The sequence below is a fragment of the Bufo bufo genome, chromosome 2 (assembly GCF_905171765.1).
Source record: "Bufo bufo chromosome 2, aBufBuf1.1, whole genome shotgun sequence".
Taxonomy (NCBI): domain Eukaryota; kingdom Metazoa; phylum Chordata; class Amphibia; order Anura; family Bufonidae; genus Bufo; species Bufo bufo.
The window spans coordinates 598,964,615-598,991,114 of NC_053390.1; the positions used below are offsets into that span (position 1 = coordinate 598,964,615).

Below are 26,500 nucleotides of genomic sequence, written 5' to 3' on the forward strand. Positions count from 1 at the left end.
CACTTTTACTTAAATGCACACACACTGGAGTAACTTGCCACCATTGGAAGATCACGGAGGGCACTTAGCTGCAGCCAGAGTTCATGAAGAGAGGCAGCAGTAAGGCACAGATTATTGGTTGTAGAGACAGAGCCGCAGTCAGGAACAGGTCTCCCCTCACGTCTCCACACGTCTGCTCACATGTAGGTTTATAAGAGGAGTTTGGCTGGCGGCCCAAGGCTCTCAGGGGGTCCATGGCTGCTCCCACCAACCACGAATTTTAAAGAGCGCTTTAAAGGCTATGCTACTGGCTAGCCTGCAAGTTTTATTAGATTGTCTAACCCTTTGTAACTTTGTCTACATTTTCATATATCTATGTCTGCTAAAGGGGCTCCCCTATATGTTTCCAATACTCAATAGGGCCAACAGCAAACAGCAGAGTGCATTGCGGAGGGGGGGGGTTAAAGGGGGACCTTGCTTCCTTAAAGTTCTGTGCTCTGGTGCTCGGCTTCATATCAGTGCTCTGGCTTCTGGCTGGCATCATTACTATCTAACTCTATCTGTACTTTATACCTTCTCTACTTCCTGATCCATTCTTAAATTTGGATTCAAAAACTGCATTAAAAAAATCTGATCATGTGTCAGCACCCTAACTGCTTGGTGTCATATCTGTATAAAACATTTACATATCTTACATATCACTCAACAAGTAGAGAATGTTTGGAGAACAGTCTATGTGCATGAATTTATTAAGGCTACTTTCACACTGGCGTTTTGGCTTTCCGTTTGTGAGATCCGTTTCAGGGCTCTCAGAAGAGGTCCAAAACGGATCAGCTTTGCCCTAATGCATTCGGAATGGAAAAGGATCCGCTCAGAATGCATCAGTTTGCCTCCGTTCCGCCTCCATTCCGCTCTGGAGGCGAACACCAAAATGCTGATTGCAGCGTTTTGGTGTCCGCCTGACGATTCGGAGGCAAACGGATCAGTTTTCACTGACACAATATGGCACAATGGAAAATGGATCCGTCCCCCATTGAATTTCAATGGTGTTCAAGACGGATCCGTTTTGGCAATGTTAAAGATAATACAAACGGATGCATGCGGTTGTATTATCGGTGCAGATTCGTCTGTGCAGATCCATGATGGATCCGCACCAAACGCGAATATGAAAGTAGCCTAAAACACATAAAATTCTAATACATGCATCTCATGTCAGATTTTTGAAGCATGTCCAGAGGTATGGGGTTTTAAAGGGGTTGTCTCACTTCTGCAAATGACATTTATCATGTAGACAATGTTAATACAAGACACCTACCAATGTATTGTGATTGTCCATATTGACTCCTTTGCTGGCTTGATCCATTTTTCCATAACATGATACATTGCTTGTATCCAGGGGTTATGACCACCCAGCAATCCAGCATCGGTGGCTGTGCTTGCACACATTAGGAAAAAGTGCATAGCAGCTCCCCTCCCAGCCACCCCGTATCTGCGGTGCAGTGGTGGTCATAACCCCTGGATACGAGCTGTGTATAATATGATTGAAAAATTAATCAAGCCAGCAAAGGAGGCAATATGGACAATCACAATACATTAGTAAGTGCCTTGTGTAAACGATGTCTACATGATAAATGCCATTTGCTGAAGTGAGACAACCCTTATAACGTAATGTAACGTATATATGTATGTCATATGGTGGTGGGCATACCAAGCGGGTGTCTTCTGTGTTGCACAGCTCACACCCTCCGCAATGACTGGGATCAGGGATAACTCTGATTCCAGTAACCCCTCAGACAGCGACAACTTAGCAGTTTGACAGGGGGAGGTGGCTCCCTCTGTCCTCTGATCATCCCCTCCTGCGGCATAATTGCGTGGTGTCGATCAGTTGTCATGGTAGCCTGGTGCTTTGTGAAGGCTCCCAGGTCTGCCATTGCAATTTTCTTTTTAAGCCCGTTTTGCAGGTGTTGCAACCACCATAGACTGGAATACTGATAGTATTACAATCTATGGCAGGGATCAGCTACCCCGGGCACTCCAGCTGTTCTGAAACTACAACTTCCAGAATCCTTCTTTCACTTCTGTAGGAATTATAAGAACAGCCGAGTAAGTTTGCATGCTGGGAGTTGTAGTTTCACAGCAGCTTGTGTGCTGAAGGTTGCTGATCCCTGGTCTATGGTATAAGCGATTGACTGATTGCATGTTCAAGTCACCTGGGGGGACTAAAAATAAAAGTATACAAAATTTTACATAGAAAAATATACAATAACATTTTTTTTTAACATAATTGGTGTCACCATTTTAAAAAAATAGAAAAGGCTTTATTGTGCATGGTTGGTCTGTTGTTTTTTTGAAGTAGTAAAGCAAAAGAAAAACTATATACATTTGGTATCAGACTGATCCACACAACAGAGGATACATGTCAATTTCACCACAGAGTGAATGCTGTAAAAACAAAACCCAAATGATGGTGGAATTGCATTTCTTTATTTCAATTTATTTCTCTGTTTATCATTACAAAGTATTGTAGATTACCATAAACTGTGGCATTAAAAATTACAACTTGTCCTGTAAAAAAGTCCTCACATGGCTATGTAAATGTAAAAGTTTAAAAAAAATTATGACTCTTGAAAAGCAGGGAGGAAAAACCAGAAAGGAAAAAAATATGTCTTTAAGTGGTTAAATAAAGTTTGTTTTTACTTGTTGCAAGCATTAAATGTTCTGTGTGTGATTTATATGATTTTTATAAATGTGGTGTGAGACATAATTGTGTGATTTATAATATCCTGATTGCTTTTCATTTTATTAATATTTACAATATTTTACTGTAGTTTTGATCAGCCTGATATTTGAAGGCAGAGTTGTACATACCCTATTTTGGGCTCATATAATTAATTGTACTTTATATGAGGTCAAGAGGAGTTGGATCCATATACTAAAAATAAAACAGACGTTAAGAAAGTCAAAGAAAAACGGTTGTTATTAAATTAGTAGTAGAATAAAAGAGGTTAATGATACAGTCTAAAACAAAAGCCCTTCAGTTTGTGACTGGGCACTAAAACCAATGATGCAAGTGTCTTTGCGAGTCCGTTATCTGAACGTTAGTGCAGCTATGGCAGGACACCTGCTCGTGAAAGATGAGCATCAACGCAACTGATTTAAATCAATCACATGAAGCGGAATATTCCTAGACATTCATTCATCCTACAGCAAACTGTGCACCAGTTTAACTGTTCATTTCTGGGGGGAAAAAATCCCCGGGCAGGAACACCTAATATTCTGATCATGTTATCATAAGCCCAGAAGTCCTTTCTAAGTATTCACAAGAATCTGGATGTCTTAGGCCTCTTTCTCACGGGCGTCATGTTTTTTGCCCGGATAAGAGGCGGGTGCGTTGCAGGAAAATGCGCGATTTTTCCACGCGAGTGCAAAACATTGTAATGCGTTTTGCACTCGCGTGAGAAAAATCAGCATGTTTGGTACCCAAACCCGAACTTCTTCACAGAAGTTCGGGTTTGGGTTAGGTGCTGGGTAGATTTTATTATTTTCCCTTATAACATGGTTATAAAGGTAAAATAATAGCATTCTTAATACAGAATGCATAGTACAATAGCGCTGGAGGGGTTAAAAAAAATAAAATAATTTAACTCACCTTAATCCACTTGCTCGCGCAGCCCGGCTTCTCTTCTGTCTTCTTTTTTGCTGTGTGCAGGAAAAGGACCTGTGGTGACGTCACTACGGTCATCACATGGTCCATCACCATGGTAAAAGATCATGTGATGGACCATGTGATGACCGGAGTGACGTCACCACAGGTCCTTTTCCTGCACACAGCAAAAAAGAAGACAGAAGAGAAGCCGGGCTGCGCGAGCAAGTGGATTAAGGTGAGTTAAATTATTTTTAATTTTTTTTTAACCCCTCCAACGCTATTGTACTATGCATTCTGTATTAAGAATGCTATTATTTTCCCTTATAACCATGTTATAAGGGCAAATAATAATGATCGGGTCTTCATCCCGATCGTCTCCTAGCAACCGTGCGTGAAAATCGCACCGCATCCGCACTTGCTTGCGGATGCTTGCGATTTTCACGCAGCCCCATTCACTTCTATGGGGCCTGCGTTGCGTGATAAACACACAATATAGAGCTTGCTGCGATTTTCACGCAACGCACAAGTGATGCGTGAAAATCACTGCTCATGTGCACAGCCCTATAGAAATGAATGGGTCCAGATTCAGTGCGGGTGCAATGCGTTCACCTCACGCATTGCACCCGTGCGGAATACTCGCCCGTGTGAAAGGGGCCTTACAAGAAGACAAAGTGATGTTCAATTGAAATGTACTCATATCTTAAAGCATTTATAACTAAATATCACATTATTAGTGATGATGATGATGATAATAATAAATAAGTAGAGGCCTATGTGAAAGTAAAAAAAAGAATATAAGAGTAAAAGAGTACTGTATACAAATATTAATCACAACTAATCTTAAGCTGTATGTCTGCCAAACCCACCAATTTTAGTGGGTTCTGATGATCAACCAAGGTTGATAGCATCCACGCTACTATCAACCCCAAAGGCAGATGTCTAAGGGTATAATGATAAGGCATTCTCTCCATTCATTACAAACATATGCTTGGCCGAGTTGCTTGGCCTAGCATGCACATGTATGGGATGATTGGAAGAGACAGTCCTCAGCCAAACAAGCACATATCTGGCAGACTGTGTGGCAGAAAGTCAAATCTACGCCATAATTTACCTAAATTACATAAATTGTAGTAAATTTGCAGGCCTGTGGGAGGTTACACCGCCTGCCTTTACAGAATAATGGTGATGCGGCATAAAACTCCAAAAAAGTCAAATATTCTTGCCGCAAATGGTCACTTTCTGTCACCAATTTACTGGAGCACAGTGGTTGATAAATTCCTCAGATACAGTTGGGTTCTTTGCACTGTGTCTGATTCATTATTTAGTTTGCCAGGAAAATTTTTATATATATATATATATATATACATACACTCACCTAAAGAATTATTAGGAACACCTTACTAATACGGTGTTGGACCCCCTTTTGCCTTCAGAACTGCCTTAATTCTACGTGGCATTGATTCAACAAGGTGCTGATAGCATTCTTTAGAAATGTTGGCCCATATTGATAGGATAGCATCTTGCAGTTGATGGATATTTGAGGGATGCACATCCAGGGAACGAAGCTCCCGTTCCACCACATCCCAAAGATGCTTTATTGGGTTGAGATCTGGTGACTGTGGGGGCCATTTTAGTACAGTGAACTCATTGTCATGTTCAAGAAACCAATTTGAAATGATTCGAGCTTTGTGACATGGTGCATTATCCTGCTGGAAGTAGCCATCAGAGGATGGGTACATGGTGGTCATGAAGGGATGGACATGGTCAGAAACAATGCTCAGGTAGCCCGTGGCATTTAAACAATGCCCAATTGGCACTAAGGGGCCTAAAGTGTGCCCAGAAAATATCCCCCACACCATTACACCACCACCACCGGCCTGCACAGTGGTAACAAGGCATGATGGATACATGTTCTCATTCTGTTTACGCCAAATTTGGACTCTACCATTTGAATGTCTCAACAGAAATCGAGACTCATCAGACCAGGCAACATTTTTCCAGTCTTCAACAGTCCAATTTTGGTGAGCTCGTGCAAATTGTAGCCTCTTTTTCCTATTTGTAGTGGAGATGAGTGGTACCCGGTGGGGTCTTCTGCTGTTGTAGCCCATCCGTATCAAGGTTGTGCGTGTTGTGGCTTCACAAATGCTTTGCTGCATACCTCGGTTGTAACGAGTGGTTATTTCAGTCAACGTTGCTCTTCTATCAGCTTGAATCAGTCGGCTCATTCTCCTCTGACCTCTAGCATCCACAAGGCATTTTCGCCCACAGGACTGCCGCATACTGGATGTTTTTCCCTTTTCACACCATTCATTGTAAACCCTAGAAATGGTTGTGCGTGAAAATCCCAGTAACTGAGCAGATTGTGAAATACTCAGACCGGCCCGTCTGGCACCAACAACCATGCCACGCTCAAAATTGCTTAATTCACCTTTATTTCCCATTCTGACATTCAGTTTGGAGTTCAGGAGATTGTCTTGACCAGGACCACCCCCCTAAATGCATTGAAGCAACTGTCATGTGATTGGTTGACTAGATAATTTCATTAATGAGAAATAGAACAGGTGTTCCTAATAATTCTTTAGGTTAGTGTATATATATAATATTGTGTATGGCCAGTATGTCCTGCCGACAGGAGTTTCAGAAGCTGAACACACAGAGGTCAGCCATTTGACATGGAGGCAGGGTTCACTACTTGGGGAAAATATGATATAATGGTCTATCAAAAAGTGCAGGTCAGGGAGCTGAGACCCTGTGATCACTAAAACGAGGATAGCGCTCTCTCTCCCCTCACTGCAAGAGACGGAACCAGACTAAATAGAAGTCTATGGGCCCATCACAATTCTGTCTCTTGCAGCGTGGAGATAGAGAGAGCACTATGTGAGTGCTTCTCTCTCCTCAGGCTAGCGATCGATGAGGGTCTCAGCGCTTGAACCCCCACTGATAAAAAACTTTTGATATATTGCTATGACATATTAAATATTTTCCCAAAGTACAAGGACACTTTAAGGAGACAGTCTCTTTAAGGAATTGACAGCCAAACAGTACAGTGAGTTCTAAAAACAGATCTAGAATAGAAACCAGTATATTGCAAAGTCATGTCATCCCTGAAGGAAATTTACAGAGCGCTTCTAGACAGCAGTAACTACACAGCGCCCTCATCAGTTTGTGCTTCCATACTCCTGTTGCAAGGCACTGGTTCTTCTTGTAGAGATCCAGCTGGTGTAGGAAGTCTTACAAAGAATGCACCCCTGAAAAAGTATGCAAATTAGTTCTTCTTCAAAGGGAAGAAAACTTTCTCTCATGTGTCACTTATGGGCTACCAACCTGTAAGTTAATGTCCATCCCTTTAACGAGCCTTGCAATATGACAAAGATATCAGCCTAACCCATCTGCAGACAGCACGGTTTTGGGGTTTTTGCTTTTCATTAGTACAGCGTACTGTCAACAACAGTGCGGGCAATGTGGCTAGTATCACTTGGCACTTGGCATAAAAAATATGAATGTGTGTGAAAATGTGAGCAAGGTTTCAGAACTAAGAAGAACATGGTTTATTATGCTGGTGGTTGATTAGTCAGGTTAATACTGCACTGGGAAGTACACTTACGCACTGCTCATATGGTGCGCCATAAATATTCCCCAATTCTGCACACTTACTACAGCAATCAGATTGCAAGTCAGATTCTCACAGAATTGAAATGTGCGAACTTGTGTCACAGAAGCTGTGTTGAAATTATTTGTCCTATATTACTGAGTACTGTCTATGGGACAAATATATTAATTAGGGTCCATTCACACGTCAGCAATTCTGTTCTGCATTTTGCGGAACGGAATTGCGGACCAATTAATTTCTTTGGGGCCACACTATGTGCTGTCCGGATCCGCACTTCCAGGTCCGCAATTCCGTTCCAGAAAAAAATAGAACATGTCCTATTCTATAAGATTAGGCATTTTCTATTATAGTGCTAGCGATGTGCGGCCCGCAAAATGCGGAACGCACATTGCCGGTGTCTGTGTTTTGCGGATCCGTGGATCCGCAAAGCACATACGGATGTGTGAATGGACCCTTATTGTGTGAATGTAGAGCTTTCCTACTGGCTACCCTGAGGCTAGATCTTCTTGTAGAATTCTTAATCCTTTCTTTGCTCTGATCACTCCTCTCTTCCTGAAGAATTTTACTTCATATGTTGTGTCTAATTTAGTGATTATGGAGCTACAACTTGTTCTAGCTCAGTGGACTGGTACTGAGACCATGTCAGGTTAGGGCTCATACACAAGCACATTTTGAGACCCAAACGGCTTCTGTATGGAAAAAGGCCAAAATAACAGGTTTTTATAACCTCTCAATCACCTACCTAAGGTGCCCAAGGGGACGTCCGTTAATACAGGGTGCTCGGCCTGATGCGCATGCGCACTTCGCTCAACGAAGCCGCTGCCAGGAGTCCGCACGGGCGCATCAGGCTGTCCTAGCGATTGTAATTATGACACTGGACAACCTCTTTTTAGCTGAAGTGTGCTTAAAATAGAAGAGATAAATCATGATGAGCTAAAAAGTTGCAGGTGGCAATGAATCCAGGTGCCATTTTTGTTTTCCAACCTGGTTTAGAAAACAGAAGATGAACCAACTTCCCAAAAAGATGATCTAAGCTCTGACTGGCCTTATGACCCTTCCAGTAGACAGTCTAAACCTGGGCAGGATATTTGCAATGCAAGACAGTAAAAAAGAGGCAACTAGCTGAAGGTTATGCTGCCCTTTACCCCAAAGTGAAGAGGATCATTGCCACCTGTGCACTCTGTACAGTTTACCAGTGCCAACAATCCTTTTCTACTTGGGTAAGGTCTCCAACATGGCAGCACTAATGATAATGTCTATATATGGTGAACAAATTAATCACCTATGGTTTTATTTTCCCCTCTACTTCTAAAGGGGTTAAAAGGTGGAACAGAGGGAAGTATATACACACTAAGCCTTCCTGTACAAGTATGGAGATTTGATTGTCGTGGTGTGGTATTTGGGCACTCCTTTTCTCTATTTATGCTTCTGCTTGTGGATGTCAACCTCTGAACATTTATGATTTAGAAGTATAACTGATAATATGATGTAATGCTAATATTCCTTTCCTAACACATACTTTACCATCTTATAAACGTTGTTGTATAAAAGAGGACAAGTTAATAATGTATTTATCGTAGAAGCATGTACTTTGACTTTTATTCCACCAGCTTCCACAAAATCAACACATATTAGTGCACTGATATTGAATTCAATAAAGATTTCAGTTATGCTAATTCTAAGACTTCATTAACTGGGACGTGCAACGGGGCAAAAGCTGTCACAAATATCATTAAGACCAATTTTCTAAGTACTGCTGGTTTGTTTAATCCTCAGAATAAAAAAAAAAAATGTTTTCATCGGTTCTCTTTGGAATAAATCATGCAAAACTAATTAGCAAGTTAAGTCATTAAATTCAAATCTCCAACCCATTGAATGTGAATACATTTGTGGCACACTGCGGCAAAAGCTTGTCCTCTATCATTTTCTAATATTCAAAAAACTATGTCACCTGCCATCAAACTTTTGCTCATTGTTCTGTTACCACAAATAAATGTGGCTCCGCCTGGGTTTAGTCGAGCCTGAAATTAGAAGTGACAGCAATTCACTCTAACAAAATGAGCTTCCTTCTCCGCCTGCTTTCCAAATCCCATTCATGCCCCACAAACCCAACAGCCCAGCCAGCCTCGCCTGCCAAAAGAAGAAAAATAGAGCAGGAGCGAGTACATGTGGCTGCACAGAGGCGGAGAGGAACCTGCTGGCAGTCCTGTGCTGTCACATAAGGTCCTCACCTTCGCACCGCTGGAAGTCATTCTTTCCCTCTTCAGATGGCTCTGACACCTCTGAAACGAGAACTTGGAGCATTTGCCTGCACTCCTGCAGCATAGCCACAACCTCCTGATTATTCATGACGACCGTTTCCCACTTGACTGTGAATGAGTGTCCCTGGGTGCTCTATGATCAATGACCTAAGAGAAGACACATATTCTGAATAAAAGAGATCTTTCAAGGTTGAGGTACCTGCCGAACAAAAGGGGAAAAGAGATGATTAACTAAAGCATCATCAATTATAAGCAAGATTCAAGCTGCGGAGAGATAATGGGGAAAAAAGTACATGAAAACACAGGACAGCATCTGAGCACTTTATTGGAGAAGTCTGTGAAATTACGGCAGGGTGCCTGACACACATGGGGAAGAAACACATAGCTTAGATAAGAGAATGAAAGAGATACAGAAATCTTGTCTTCTATAGAAGACAGCTTCTGGTGACATGGTGGACTAGAAAGCAACTAGTTGATAAAGAACTCCAGCCTGTTACTTTAGGAGCACCTGCCCTTAAAGGAAGCACACACATAGCCATTGATGGCATCTTCAAAAGAGTATTGCTGCAGAAAAACGATTAGCTCGCTGTGATTCAGTTCATTTTATGTCTGTAGCGATCGTTGGAGTGGCAAAAATGATAAAATGGATATGATATATATCTGTAAAGAATAAATCAAGGCAACTGGACTTACTGTAGATTTCTTGAAAACGTTTCACTCGTTCTTCCAACGAGCTTTCTCAATTGTACAGTCACTCAGAACTGAGAAAGCTCGTTGGAAGAACGAGTGAAACGTTTTCAAGAAATCTACAGTAAGTCCAGTTGCCTTGATTTATTCTTTACAGATATACCATGACCTGGATAAATGAGAACGTTCACAGAGATATGATATATACATATGTAAACAGTCATCTTTGTCTAGAGTACACCCACTCCGATTTAGTTCTCAAAATGTGTATATTACAAAACATAAATCTCCCCCAATAAAGGGGTTGTCTCACTTCAGCAAATGGCATTTAGGGTCCATTCACACGTCCGTACGTGTTTTGCGGATCCGCAAATTGCGGATCAGCAAAAAACGGATACCGGCAATGTGCGTTCTGCATTTTGCGGACCGCACAACGCCGGAACTCTCATAGAAAATGCCTTTTCTTGTCCGCAATTGCAGACAAGAATAGGACATGTTCTATTTTTTTGCGAAGCGTAAGTGCGGATCCGCAAATGCGGACAGCACATTCCGGCCCCATTGAAAATGAATAGGTTCGCCACTGTTCCGCAAAATTGCGGAACAGATGCCGACCCATTTTGTGGATGTGTGAATGGACCCTGATCATGTAGAGAAATTTAATACAAGGCACTTACTAATGTATTGTGTTTGTCCATAATGCCTCCTTTGCTGGCTGGATTAAGTTTTCCATCACAGTATACACTGCTCGTATCCAGGGGATTGGACCACCCTGCAATCCAGCAGCAGCGGCCGTCCTTGCACACTATAGTAAAAGGCGCCGGCCTCTTTCAGGTAGTCAGGATATGTGACCAGTGCTCCATTCACTTCTATGGGACTGACGGATATACAGTGGAAATAAAAAGTCTACACACCCCTGTTAAAATGTCAGGTTTCTGTGATGTAAAAAAATGAGACAAGGATAAATCATTTCAGAACTTTTTCCACCTTAAGGGTCCATTCACACGTCCGCAATTTCGTTCCGCATTTTGCGGAACGGAATTGCGGACCCATTCATTTCTATGGGGCAGCACGATGTGCTGCCCGGATCCGGAATTGCAGATCCGCAAAAGCATGTGGGAAAAGGTGTTATGGTCTGATGAAACCAAGGTTGAACTTTTTGGCCATAATTCAAAAAGATATGTTTGGCGCAAAAACAACACTGCACATCACCAAAAGAACACCATACCCACAGTGAAGCATGGTGGTGGCAGCATCATACTTTGGGGCTGTTTTTCTTCAGCTGGAACTGGGGCCTTAGTTAAGCTAGAGGGAATTATGAACAGTTCCAAATACCAGTCAATATTGCCACAAAACCTTCAGGCTTCTACTAGGAAGCTGAACATGAAGAGGAACTTCATCTTTCAGCATGACAACGACCCAAAGCATACATCCAAATCAACAAAGGAATGGCTTCACCAGAAGAAGATTCAAGTTTTGGAATTGCCCAGCCAGAGCCCAGAACTGAATCAGATTGAAAATCTGTGGGGTGATCTGAATAGGGCTGTGCACAGGATATGCCCTCGCAATCTGACAGATTTGGAGTGTTTTTGCAAAGAAGAGTGGGCAAATCTTGCCAAGTCAAAATGTGCCATGCTGATAGACTCATACCCTAAAAGACTGAGTGCTGTAATAAAATCAAAAGGTGCTTCAACAAAGTATTAGTTTAAGGGTGTGCACACTTATTCAACCATATTATTTTATTTTTATATTTTTTCTTCCCTCTACCTAAAAGATTTCAGTTTGTTTTTTAATTGAGTGGTACAGAATATAGGTCACATTAAAGGTGGGAAAAGTTCTGAAATGATTTATCTTTGTCTCATTTTTTTACATCACAGAAACCTGACATTTTAACAGGGGTGTGTAGACTTTTTATATCAACTGTAGCTGCGGTCAGCAGTCCCATAGAAGTGAAAGGTTCATTGGTCATGCAAGTGCACTACCAATCAATTCACACAGTGGACTCATAGACACCTGTTTCGGTGATCGATGGAGGTCCCAGCGTTGGATCCCCAGCGATCATACATTCATCACCTATCCTGTGGACAGGTAATAAATGTTTTAATGGCAAATACCCTTTATCTATTTAAGAAGGAGATCTATAAATGTACAATTAAGACAATCGTGTGAGTTCAAGAAGTTTATCCCGCTCTGACTGCACGTTTTTGCTTTAAAGTAAGTGTCTACCTTGAAACACCATGCAGCTTTTGGGGCTAACACTCTTTACACATTAATTGTATAACATATCTTGACAGAGATCTCTGCTTTGTTCTTCAGATACAGAGCTAGAAATCCCTGAGAGTCTGCATGACTAGGGGAAGTGTAGGAGCTTACTGTATACTGTTTTATCATTGAAGTCAATCATGTAGAGTGGTATTCCGTTCACTCTTGAGCAGTGATGGTCAGTTCGGAGTGTTCGCCATCTTTAGTAAGGTAGACTCACCCGTCCGGTGATGCACAGATAAGCCCTTACCTGTGCCTGTGCCGCAAGCCCGTCTGAAATCAAATGCGGTCACCGGGAGCAGGCAGTTCCGAGAACAGCCGCCGGGGCCTTCATCGGGCTGTTCTTGGAACTGCCTGCTCCCGATGACCGCATTTGATTTCAGACCAGCTCGTGGCACAGGCACAAGTAAGGGCTTACCCGTGCATCGCCAGACGGGTGAGTCTACCTTACTAAAGATGGCAGCCCGCATGTGTTCGCTGGCGAACACTGCAAACTGACCATCACTGCTCTTAAGGTCCCCCTCTAGGTTGTGGCAGCAGGTATCCAGAATCTTATCATTTAACACTATAGTTGTGTGAAGGGCAGCAGCAGATTGTATAAGGAAAACAGAGCTCCAATCTTTACAGCTAAAATAAAATTGAAAAAAAGATTATATATATTTTATATATACACTTCCTGGTCAAAAAAAAAGGTGATCAGTGCTGGCCAATCAAAGAGCAGGACTGGACAAGTGGGAAGTGTCTTAAGCTACCAATGCACAGTGTGAGTCTGAGAATCCAGGCAGCCATATTGGATGGCAGAAGAGAATTAGCAGATCTGCAACTAAACCGATGAAAAGGAGGTCACCATGTAAGTGTTCTGCTCATTCCCCAGTTAATATGATTTTTTTTTTCTTGACTTGGAAAATCGATTTAAGTGTGAACCATTGTGAGTCAGTGAATGTGAGTAAAAGTGAATGTAGGCATTAGTAGGAGAGGCCATCAATATGGTGTGGTCCATCTCCTGGCACCCCTGTTGGTTTTTTGCCCAACATTGCAGCTTGCTAAAGCTCATTCATAATTTAAGTGAACAGGGCTCAGCTACAGTACCAGGTACAGCTACTAGCAAGAGCGGAGCACTGCAACCCCTTTAGTCAGCTGATCAGTGTGGGGGCTGGCAGTTGGACCCCCTGAGATCTGATCTTGGCAGCTTATCCTGCCATACATTTTGCTGTCCCTGATAATTATTATAATTGCTGTAAACGTCAATTGGCATGATTGGCAGTGTTAGCATAAGTAAGAGTAAATTAGGTTAAGTTTGAGTTAATGTACCTGGGGACTAAGAAAGGGCATAAGATTCAAATGTCTCCCTATGTCTACTTCCATGCCAGAGCATGCAGTCTCACTGACACGGAGAGAGAAGCTGCAGCTGCACCCCCTCCTTCTTGTCTACTATTTTCTTTATTACTCAGATTTTGTGGGGACTGAGGAGGTTTGTGAACATTTACAGAGAACATGTAGGCACAAAAATGTAAAATAAAGACCGCTGCTCTTATTATTTCCGTTTTCCTCTCCGTTATAGGAGCAAAAGAACGAAAATAACAGATGTGCCAGATGCGGCACATCACTGAAGCAAAAAAAGTGTATTAGGCCCTATTGACTATAATGGGATCCAGGAGAAGGTTTTCTTAGTGTAGAGAAAAGTCCTGCATGAAGACTTTTCTCTCTGCTATTTTTAACGAATTCTGTGATGGAGGCTCCGAACGGAGCTTCTGCCGCAGATGTGAAAGCAGCCTAAGACATGGGTTATATATCCATATGTACTACTAATTTATGCAAATATATTTATTATAGATAATAAGGGCATATAACATACTGTATATTAAAAAGTAAAAACATTAGATCTGATATCTGCTTATGGGAACAATTCACCTGCCCTTCTGGGCATGACCCCACTACAAGCACACTCTCAATGAGTGCATGATAGCAATTGTCTATGACCCATACAGTTTCCAAACATTTCATATTAGGAAACATGTACTGGCACCAGTTATTTAGCATTATTTGGAGAACTTGTACACAAAATTCAACCGGTGTGACAGCTCTGCGCAGTTGTGACAGCTTGCACATATTATTTCCTTTGACCAAGCTGTAGACCAAATTGGCAGCATATGTAGAATTCAATGTTTGGTCAGTCTAAAGCAAGAGAACAACTGCTACCATCTGTTAAATGGGATTCACGTAACATATCAGAGCAGATTATAAGATACTAGTATTACTCTAGAGATCCTTTAACGGGGGCAATAAAAGTGTGCCGGGACACAGCATTGTGTCATCCAACTTCCCTGTCCCAGCCCCCATATTTCGTTTTACGATCTAGTTTTCTTTTCATAGAGAAGGAGCAGCACAGGCTGCATTAAAATAATGAGTGCGTTCAGTCAAAAAGGACCCTCTTAAGGCCGGCTGCTCTTGTTAATATTCACAGACATGAAAAGGACTGCCCTTTCTTCCTACACAGCTACAGTGTGTGCAAATTGCAGGGGGCTCATTGGCATAAATCTCTGCAGTGACTTCTGAGGGTAAACTGCATTTACATTACTTTTTGACAAGAATTAAATGGAGGCCTTGTGGATATATGAACAGTTCTCTAGACAGCAACAGATGGGCATGAATGTGTTCCCTAGGCACACTATCGGTGACATCTGTGTCCTCTGAATTCTGGTGGTCCCAGCCAATTAAAAAAGCTAAAGAATAAGCAGGCAACTCCTGAACAGCCGGCCAACCAGCGTAAGAAATGCTTGTATTTAGCAACTTCACTGTTAGGAACCCTAAGCTGAGAACTTGTTAGAATGATAATGGCACATTGGTGGGTTTGGTTAATATCATTATTTTTAGCTTTAGTGACTTTGAGAGTATATAAGGAGCATGCAAGCGGAGCTTACAAATCACTCTGAAGGAGCAATTCATTAACCAGGAGATCTGCATGAAAATGATACTTATGTTGTGCCCAATCCCATTGACTCTACTTTATGGGAAGAAGAAGAAAATGCCTGTTATTAGCTTAACAAGCAGTATTTATTAATATAAACATAAATGAATCAGATGTCCTACTACTCAAAGAGGACAATAAAGATAATATATAAAAAGTCACATCTTTGTGTAAATGTATAGAAGGAAAGTAATTGTGCCTATTAAAATTATTGAGCTACAAATTAAAAATTCCTCCAGGGTCAGTGAGACAACGATATGTAATAACTTATCATGGGCGAATCACTGGTGTGATATAAAAATTGATTTTAAATAAGTATGCGTAAAGGGAACCTGTCACCGGGATTTTGTGTATAGAGCTGAGGACATGGGTTGCTAGATGGCCGCTAGCACATCCGCTATACCCAGTACCCAGTTATAGCTACTGAGTTATTCAATGAAATCCATCTGCATAGGGCCACCTGCTGCTTGTTTTTCTTTTCTAATTTCTCTGTCCACCTCAGTGAGGTGGACGCAGATGTTCAGTTCCATTCTTTAAGTGCCACTAGGTGCAGCAGAAGGGCACGTCTCCTGAGAAAGGACACACCCACTGAGCTGCTAGCCTAAAATAAATCTAGGAGAGCAACTGGAGCAGTAAATGGGGAGATTCATGTGAGGTACAGGGGTGGTTCTGTTTTTTTTTTGAAAGAGATAGCCATGTACTATATAGTGTCTGATTTTCATATTTTACATTAATCATGGGATAACCCCTTTAAAGGAGTGTTGATGAGATGTCAGGAAAGTGGGGGAAAGGGCTACAGATCGAGCCCTCTGAGCAGCTTCCTGATAGATTTCAGTGAAAAGGAGTAGTCTCCAGTTAGGAGTCAGCGAAAGATGAAAGCTGTAGAGGGCAAATAGTTAAAAATGAATAAAGATCAATTGGAGACTTGCTTTTTAAACCAAAATAAGTGCAATGCAATAATAAGAAAATGCCCTCAATGTGTTCACAGCCTTTCAAAACTCCAGGTTTCGTTCATATACATTTATGGATGAAAGTATTAGAAATGCAGGTTAAGCAGTTAAAGGGGTTGTCTGGATTCAGAGTTGAACCCAGACATATCCCCATCTTCCACCCTCCAGCTCCCCTGATATGAGCATCGGAGCATTTCATGTTCCGATGCTCTCCTTTGCCCTGCGCTGAATCGTGCAGGGCAAAGGCATTCTTTGGAGATCCGGTGACGTACTGGGTTCTCCATAGGGACTGCTAGGCAGAGGCATCCGCCTAGCAGTGAGCCCGGTTATGTCACCGACACTAATGGGCAGGCTTTAGTGCTGCCCTAGCCTGTAAATATCCAGGCTAATACCATGAAAAGGGCAGTAACACTTAAAGGGAACCAGGCTGTTATGAGATGCTCTACCTACATACAGTCAGGTCCATAAATATTGGGACATCGACACAATTCTAACATTTTTGGCTCTATACACCACCACAATGGATTTGAAATGAAACAAACAATATGTGCTTTAACTGCAGACTGTCAGCTTTAATTTGAGGGTATTTACATCCAAATCAGGTGAACGGTGTAGGAATTACAACAGTTTGCATATGTGACTCCCACTTGTTAAGGAACCAAAAGTAATGGGACATAATAATAATCATAAATCAAACTTTCACTTTTTAATACTTGGTTGCAAATCCTTTGCAGTCAATTACAGCATGAAGTCTGGAATGCATAGACATCACCAGACGCTGGGTTTCATCCCTGATGCTCTGCCAGGCCTCTACTGTCTTCAGTTCCTGCTGAGCTCACGCCCTCCTGCCTCTGATTGACAGGTTTTTCCATATAAATCAGCAGCAGGTGGGCGGGAAAAGCCATGAGCTCCTGAATATGGGGACTCATTGGCATGGGCTGGAGGTGTTCAATACATGATTTTGGCAAAATGGCTGGATCAATTATTAGGTTGATAAAATTGGGGCATCCAAAACCCTGCCGCTGGGAACGCCCTAATTCCGCATGGAAATGCCCACTTATGGGTGGGGTTATTGTTAGCCCTGCCCGTTTTCTGCGCCGGACAGCTCAAATTTGCTGGGACTGTCACTGAAAATCAGGGAAAGTCCCTGCAAATTCAGGACAGTTAGCAACTATGCTAAAGGGATGTGTCACTAGTTTCTTAGAGATAAAGAAAACGGGCCGCACTGCTCTCATAGACTCCACAAACAGGGTGGATAGATTAGGTGTCAGGTCCTCCCCTCTGTTATTCCTTCCTTATGCTGCTGAATACTGCTTGAATAGCCTTTGCAGTACCTTCTCTCAAATTCTCTACGTCCTTTCTACCTATGTAATTTAGGATCAAGGAGCAGAGCTAGTAAAGCACTGTAGGCAATAGGGTTGCACCAGGTATAGGATTATTGATACCCAATCGATACTTTTGTACGCAGATCGATTTGATACCGGGATTTGCCTTTTACCGATACTAGGCTGCGCTACTGCGCAGCGCTCCCACTGCGCGCTATGTTCTCCCCAGCAGCACAGTGGAGAAGGAGTCTCACTCTCCCCACTGTGCCGCTGCTGCTACCAATAAGAAGAGAGACGGGAGGAGAAGGGGAGGGACTGTGGGCACTGCGTTACCAATGAAGATAACTAACGGTTAATACAAATATAGGCGGCAGGTACCGGCGGCAGAATCACATAGCCGGCGCCCGGCCTCTATGACAGGGCACTGCAATCCGTGGCAGTTAACCCCATTAACTGCCGCGGATTGCAGGGCCCTGTCATAGGGGCCGGGTGCTGGCTATGTGATTCTGCAGCCCGCACCCGCCGCCTGTATTTGTATTAATGGGTTAGTTATCTTCATTGGTGGCGCAGTTCGCCCACCCAACCCCAGTATTAAAAACATTGGTGGCGCAGTGCGCCCCCCAACCCCAATATTAAAAACATTGGTGGTGCACCCCCTTAACACCCCCAAGTTTTATTGGTGGCAGTGACCACAGGGTCCCCTCTTCATTGGTGGTGCAGTGGCAGTTCCGAGAAATCGCGGGGCTCTGATCGGATACCATGGCAGCGCGGACGCTACTGACCCCTTGGCTGCCATGGTAAGCTCCTAGCTGCTGTGTGCACAAAGCACAGGGAAGCAGGGAAAGTGTGAAGTCCTATTCACCCTAATAGAGCTCTATTAGGGTGAATAGGACAAGGGTTCTAGCCCCTAAGGGGGTAAATAGTTATTAAATAAAAAGTAAAAAAATAAACAACGATTCAAAATAAACAAACACCAAAATATTAAGTTTAAATCACCCCCTTTCCCAAATTTACATATAAAATATATAAACAATAAATAAATAAACATATTACATATCGCCAAGTCCGAAAAGTCCAACCTATTAAAATATATAAAAATATCTCCTATGCGGTGAATGACATAACAGAAAAAAATAAAATAAAAACTGCATGATTCACAATTTTTTTGTCACCTTGTCCCCCCAAAAAATAGGATAGGACTGTTCGATTATGGGCCGGACGTTCCATAAAATGCGGAATGCACCCAGCTTTTTTGGTGTTTTATTTTTTTCGCATGGTATCGAATGGTATCGAGTATCGCAATACTTTGTTATGGTAACGAAATCGGATCAAAATTTTGGTATCGTGACCACCCTAGTAGGTAATATAATGTTAAAAGATGGATTTATTCCGCAGAACACTGTAAAATTAAGCTCTAAAACAATGGCAGAATTGCAGGGGTTTTTTCCAACTCCACCACAACTTTTTACTGCTTTCCACAACAACATATGGAACATTAAGTGGTGCCAACAGAAAGTATAACTTGTCCCACAAAAGAACAAGCCTTGATTTGGCTATGTAAATAGACAAAAAAGTTATTGTTTCTGGATGGCAGAAAGTAAAAAAACAAAATCAAACAAATGCAAAATGGCTTTGTAAGGTGCTAAAGGGGTATCTGACCCCATAATCATCTCCCAAGAGTACCCAAAGCACTGCACAATTTTGCCCCCAAATACCTGCTTTTCATGTCCACTTGCCCTAAGTCTGCCAAACCCACCTATTCCACCCTGATCCATCAGTATAACATTTCATTTTTATTTAATTAATATACACATATTAATATATACTGTAATATATTAAAATAATATATATATATATATATATATATATATATATATATATATATATATATAAAATCTAACCAAAATTCCTAAAAACACTGATATACTTACCACTGTGTGACACTATATGTATGATATTTACATGGCTTACTTCCTGTTTTCATTGGCTTGCTCCACCTAACATGGAGAGGGGAGGGAGGTGTAGGGGTGTGAGTACTGCTGAAAGAACAATTTGGCAGGTGCAGCAAGACCTGTGAAACATTACAGAGCAAACTTTGCGGGAACCTGATGAAAACAGGAAGTTCTGCATGTAAACATCTTACCAGAATTAAGTGATGCTGGGATTAGAGGAAGGAAAGTGCTTATATGAAAAACTGGTAAATGGGATAAAAATATTCAGTGTCTGAGATACTCTGGGCAGATAAAAGAAAACTAATTGAAAAAGCAATTATTTCAGTTTTTATGCGCTTGTCTACTGTACACAGTGAAAATCGTGTGATTTTTTTTATTTTATTTCTTTTTTAACTTTGTAGCATCTATTGGCTGTCTATGACACTTTTTTTCCCACACCAGGAAATTCATCAGCTGTATGTTTATCGACTTTCCCCACATAGGTGTCAGGTGTACACAGATATATAGTGGGAGCAATTACAAAATAATTTGTCATAATCCATGCCTCACTTGATTTTCCTTTAGGGTTTTAACATTCTGTAAACACTTCCCTTTAAATTATGGGATTTATATAGGTTATATTATATTCATGTGTGAATATCTAAAAATCAATGCACAAAGTATTGACAACAACGTGTTGCTTCCATTCTAATCATTTCAACCAAACACCCTTTTACAAATATGTTTGCCATTTCCAATTTCCTTTAGGAAGCCGTGAATTAAAATCACAATGAATGTTCATGTCATGTTATTAAGTGTGATGATATAATTATTCACTTCTCAGGCATGTGCACAGCGCAAAGAAATTTGATCCACCCACCTCCAATAAAGGCAACAGCGGGACGCTTGCTGACCTCTAATCACAGATAAATCTTGTCCCATGGCAATCGCTAAGGCTGGAGTTTCAGTGCATAGCTCCCTACAGTGTTATACGGTATGTATTGTTGTAGACAATAGTGGCTTTATTTTCTTGATATGACATGCTTCTCATTAGTGATGACTGTCAATCAGTTTGGAAGTGTTTCACCTGGACGTCAAAGTCGGGGTATTCATTGGCTGTAATACCGTAGACTGAGCACCTGTTGTTATTTCCATGTAGTCACAAAGAAATCGGAACTGCTGTTTCCAATGTTAAGGCAAAAATATATACCTCCTGGCAATAAATTATGGCCTTCCCCAAAAAAGGACACGACAAGTGACATTACTGAATTTAGTACGGCAATATCTTATAGATCAAAGATATCTTTGAAGTGACAAAAACCCTTAATCCACAAACTGCTAAAGCACTTCCTCTCTGTCTGCAGCCGCCTGTTGTCAAATAAAATAGAACTTAAGGAAATTATCTGCTGATGTCTAGAAGAACTCATCACCTAATGACAGACTTGTCACAGAAGACAACTGGGCCAAATAGTTGGGAAGGCGAGTCCTTAACGACTTAAGAAATAATCTTGCTGTGTGCACTAATCTGGTCATACTCAATACCAGTCAGATGGAGGCCTGAAACAACTAGGTCTTTGTCAATGTTAATAGAGCCCAGAAGAGCTTCTTTCATGAATATGTATTGCCAGCTCGGAGTCTTTATTGACAGGCCCGTGTGAAGTATAGCATACAAACACAGACACAGCTAAAGCTGACTGACCTAAACCCACGCCAAAATTTTGGGAAATAATGAGAACCCACGCTTCTTGACATTCAGGGGAATCCTCTATAGCTCAGCGCATTATCTCAATCCCTTTGCTCGGTAGCGTCTACGAAGACACATCCCATTACAGGAGTGTTGCAGAAGGGTACCGTATACTAATAACCTCAAAAAAATATATATAAAATAAAATAAATAAAACATAAAAAAATATAATTTAAAAGTGCCCAGTTACATTACCTTCCAGGCACTTCTCCAAAACATGGTGTTTGCCAACATTGCTGTGAGAGACTGTGAGTGATCTTCCAGTGAAGTCCAGATGTGCGCCTGTTTATTACTGTTCAGCTGTAAGTATATTATGCAGCTGAACAGGAAGACACTGTAGCACATCCAGTTGGGACTTCGGCAACAGAGCCTGTAGACAATAAGGCGGTCACATGATAACAGCAGAGATCATGGCCGAAAAAGTAAGTACTGCTGAATCTCTCTTCCTTCCACAGGTTAGCTGAAACAGACAATTCAGTTAAAGCCCCAAAGAACTCCTTTAATAAAGTGGGTGCTTGAAGCATGGAATCATCCAGCCATATTGGACAGCTAAGCAGCTCATTATGACTTTAGCACTCATGAAGAGCTGATGTGATAGAAGCAGGAAAAATAGGCGAGCGTAAGGGTCTAATCAACTTTGACAACAGCCAAATTGTGATGGCTAGATGACTGGGTCGGAGCATCTCTAAAGCACCAGGTCTTGTGTGCACTTTGCTTAGGAATGGTTTCGAGGAACATTTCAAAGCGTTCAAGATGCTCACTTCAACCCTAAATTCCTCAGATGTCAATGCAATTGAGCATTTTTGAGATGGACTGGAAAAACAAGTCTTATCAATGGAGTCCACACCTCGGAACTTACAAAATTTAAAGGATCTGCTGATGGTGTCTTGGTGCAAGATACCACAAGACACGTTCAGAGGTCTTGTGGAGTCCATGTCTTGAAGAGTCAAAGTGAATGGTTGTTGAGGGGCAGTTTCAAATATTAGGCAGGTATCACCTAATTTAAAAATCAAAAGGCCATTTTTGTATGGAAAAACATTGTAGCACTCATGTCTGGAATCATAATCCACACAGAAGTAAGAAGTGTAACAAGGGATATGTGGGATGAAGGATAGGTGCAATTTATCCCTTTTTTTTTTTAAAGAAATGTTCTGAAAGTTATATATTTTTTTACCAATCAGTGTCTAACAATATGAATAAGAACATAAGTACTGACTGCCCATCCAATAGCTTTCTATTTGAATTTAAAGGACTGGGTGTGAGGGAAATAAACTGAAACCTCTGCCTTGGGTACCCCACAGAGCTTGTTCTTCAGACTTCACAACACTATGTACTACATACAGTACAGACCAAAAGTTTGGACACACCTTCTCATTCAAAGAGTTTTCTTTATTTTCATGACTATGAAAATTGTAGATTCACACTGAAGGCATCAAAACTATGAATTAACACATGTGGAATTATATACATAACAAACAAGTGTGAAACAACTGAAAATATGTCATATTCTAGGTTCTTCAAAGTAGCCACCTTTTGCTTTGATTACTGCTTTGCACACTCTTGGCATTCTCTTGATGAGCTTCAAGAGGTAGTCCCCTGAAATGGTCTTCACTTCACAGGTGTGCCCTGTCAGGTTTAATAAGTGGGATTTCTTGCCTTATAAATGGGGTTGGGACCATCAGTTGCGTTGAGGAGAAGTCAGGTGGATACACAGCTGATAGTCCTACTGAATAGACTGTTATAATTTGTATTGTGGCAAGAAAAAAGCAGCTAAGTAAAGAAAAACTAGTGGCCAGCATTACTTTAAGAAATGAAGGTCAGTCAGTCAGCCGAAAAATTGGGAAATCTTTGAAAGTAACGGCTATTTGACCATGAAGGAGAGTGATGGGGTGCTGCGCCAGATGACCTGGCCTCCACAGTCACCGGACCTGAACGCAATGGAGATGGTTTGGGGTGAGCTGGACCGCAGAGTGAAGGCAAAAGGGCCAACAAGTGCTAAGCATCTCTGGGAACTCCTTCAAGACTGTTGGAAGACCATTTCAGGGGACTACCTCTTGAAGCTCTTTAAGAGAATGCCAAGAGTGTGCAAAGCAGTAATCAAAGCAAAAGGTGGCTACTTTGAAGAACCTAGAATATGACATATTTTCAGTTTCACACTTGTTTGTTATGTATATAATTCCACATGTGTTATTACATAGTTTTGATGCCTTCATAGTCATGAAAATAAAGAAAACTCTTTGAATGAGAAGGTGTGTCCAAACTTTTGGTCTGTACTGTATATGGATGCCATGTAATACTAAATTCCCCTACATCAGACACTATAAATGAGTGGTTGCAAAGAGCTTTCCATGTCAATGACTGATAACTGGGGATTAGAAAAACTGCACATCCGCTGTGGCCAGTCACTGGCTTCGTAGTGATGTGTCCCCAAGCGGCACCGCTGTGGCTAGTGATTTGCCACAGAGGTGCACATGACCCCGTCCAGATGTGTACATGCCTGGGACCAGAAGCACCACTGAGAGGAGCCTCTGTGCTAGAAGCGAGCAGCAGGGAGCAGGTAAGGGGATTTCTTTTCTTTAGGGACATCACAGCATTGGCCAAATAGTTAAAAAGTTGCCTAAAGCTGAAAAAACACATATATATATATATATATATTTATATATATATATATATATATATATATACACACTGCTCAAAAAAATAAAGGGAACACAAAAATAACACATCCTAGATCTGAATTAATTAAATATTCTTCTGAAATACTTTGTTCTTTACATAGTTGAATGTGCTGACAACAAAATCACACAAAAATAAAAAAATGGAAATCAAATTTTTCAACCCATGGAGGTCTGGATTTGGAGTCACACTCAAAATTAAAGTGGAAAAACACACTACAGGCTGATCCAACTTTGATATAATGTCCTTAAAACAAGTCAAAATGAGGCTCAGTAGTGTGTGTGGCCTCCACGTGCCTGTATGACCTCCCTACAATGCCTGTGCATGCTCCTGATGAGGTGGCGGACGGTCTCCTGAGGGATCTCCTCCCAGACCTGGACTAAAGCATCTGCCTACTCCTGGACAGTCTGTGGTGCAACGTGACGTTGGTGGATAGAGCGAGACATGATGTCCCAGATGTGCTCAATTGGATTCAGCTCTGGGGAACGGGCGGGCCAGTCCATAGCATCAATGCCTTCGTCTTGCAGGAACTGCTGACACACTCCAGCCACATGAGGTCTAGCAGTGTCTTGCATTAGGAGGAACCCAGGGCCAACCGCACCAGCATATGGTCTCACAAGGGGTCTGAGGATCTCATCTCGGTACCTAATGGCAGTCAGGCTACCTCTGGCGAGCACATGGAGGGCTGTGCGGCCCTCCAAAGAAATGCCACCCCACACCATTACTGACTCAATGCCAAACCGGTCATGCTGGAGGATGTTGCAGGCAGCAGAACGTTCTCCACGGCGTCTCCAGACTCTGTCAAGTCTGTCACATGTGCTCAGTGTGAACCTGCTTTCATCTGTGAAGAGCACAGGGCGCCAATGGCGAATTTGTCAATCTTGGTGTTCTCTGGCAAATGCCAAACGTCCTGCACGGTATTGGGCTGTAAGCACAACCCCCACCTGTGGACGTCCAGCCCTCATATCACCCTCATGGAGTCTGTTTATGACCGTTTGAGCAGACACATGCACATTTCTGGCCTGCTGGAGGTCATTTTGCAGGGCTCTGGCAGTGCTCCTCCTGTTCCTCCTTGCACAAAGGCGGAGATAGCGGTCCTGCTGCTGGGTTGTTGCCCTCCTACGGCCTCCTCTACGTCTCCTGATGTACTGGCCTGTCTCCTGATAGCGCCTCCATGCTCTGGACACTACGCTGACAGACACAGCAAACTTTCTTGCCACAGCTCGCATTGATGTGCCATCCTGGATAAGCTGCACTACCTGAGCCACTTGTGTGGGTTGTAGACTCCGTCTCATGCTACCACTAGAGTGAAAGCACCGCCAGCATTCAAAAGTGACCAAAACATCAGCCAGGAAGCATTGGAACTGAGAAGTGTCTGTGGTCACCACCTGCAGAACCACTCCTTTATTGGGGGTGTCTTGCTAATTGCATATAATTTCCACCTGTTGTCTATCCCATTTGCACAACAGCATGTGAAATTGATTGTCACTCAGTGTTGCTTCCTAAGTGGACAGTTTGATTTCACAGAAGTGTGATTGACTTGGAGTTACATTGTGTTGTTTAAGTGTTCCCTTTATTTTTTTGAGCAGTGTATATATATATATATATATATATATATATATAAATATGTTAGGGGGCATACAAAAAAGCAATGTTAACTTTACTGTAGATAATCATAATGAACTAAAAAATAGAGTCCAAATATATATGGGAGGGAAGAGGTATGCAAAGATTAGTAGGAATTGTGATATACCTATAAAAGCTAACCACTTATATCTCAGTCTGCAGAAAATATTTTTGAATAAAATGTAAACATATTACATATAGAAACATGTAAACATAGAAGACAGTACAAAGCACTTATCTCTGTGCCGCTGATTGCAAGAAGTAATGTAATACTGCCACCTAGTGGATAAAAAGTAGCTTATCAACCTTTAATATTCTACAGTCGTGGCCAAAAGTTTTGAGAATGACACAAATATTAGTTTTCACAAAGTTTGCTGCTAAACTGCTTTTAGATCTTTGTTTCAGTTGTTTCTGTGATGTAGTGAAATATAATTACACGCACTTCATACGTTTCAAAGGCTTTTATCGACGATTTATCTGATATTACTGTAGGGGAAAGCTTGGGATCTAGTGATCACCAGTCAGTGTGGTTTACTATAAGTACAGAGTCACACCACACAAAAACAAAAGTTTTAGATTTTAGAAAAACTGACTTTTCTAAAATTAGATTGGTGGTATACGAGTCCCTATCAGACTGAAATAGTTTCATTGGAGTCCAGGAGAAATGGGACTACTTAAAAGTGGCACTATTGAAGGCAACAGAAGATTGCATTAGGCTTGTCAGTAAAAGCAAAAAAAGGAAGAGACCACTGTGGTACTCAGCAGAAGTGGCCAAAATCATTAAAAACAAAAAGATAGCATTTAGGAATTATAAAAAAAATCAAAACGAGGATGACAG

At 41.7% G+C, this 26,500-nt stretch overlaps 1 protein-coding gene across 4 annotated transcripts in view; it reads right to left on the reverse strand.

Annotated features, from left to right (window-relative positions):
- The window catches only part of ALPK1 (alpha kinase 1), a 172,850-nt gene that overhangs the window by 110,459 nt on the left and 35,891 nt on the right, over window positions 1–26,500 (reverse strand). For 2 of the 4 annotated variants that reach the window (XM_040418355.1, XM_040418356.1), the window contains exon 2: window positions 9,467–9,695. In XM_040418355.1, coding sequence (XP_040274289.1) covers window positions 9,467–9,584 — 118 coding nt within the window. In that variant the 5' untranslated portion in view covers window positions 9,585–9,695. Of the gene's footprint in view, window positions 1–9,186; window positions 9,253–9,466; window positions 9,696–26,500 lie in introns of those variants that run through there. The other 2 variants (XM_040418354.1, XM_040418357.1) reach the window with 2 other exon arrangements.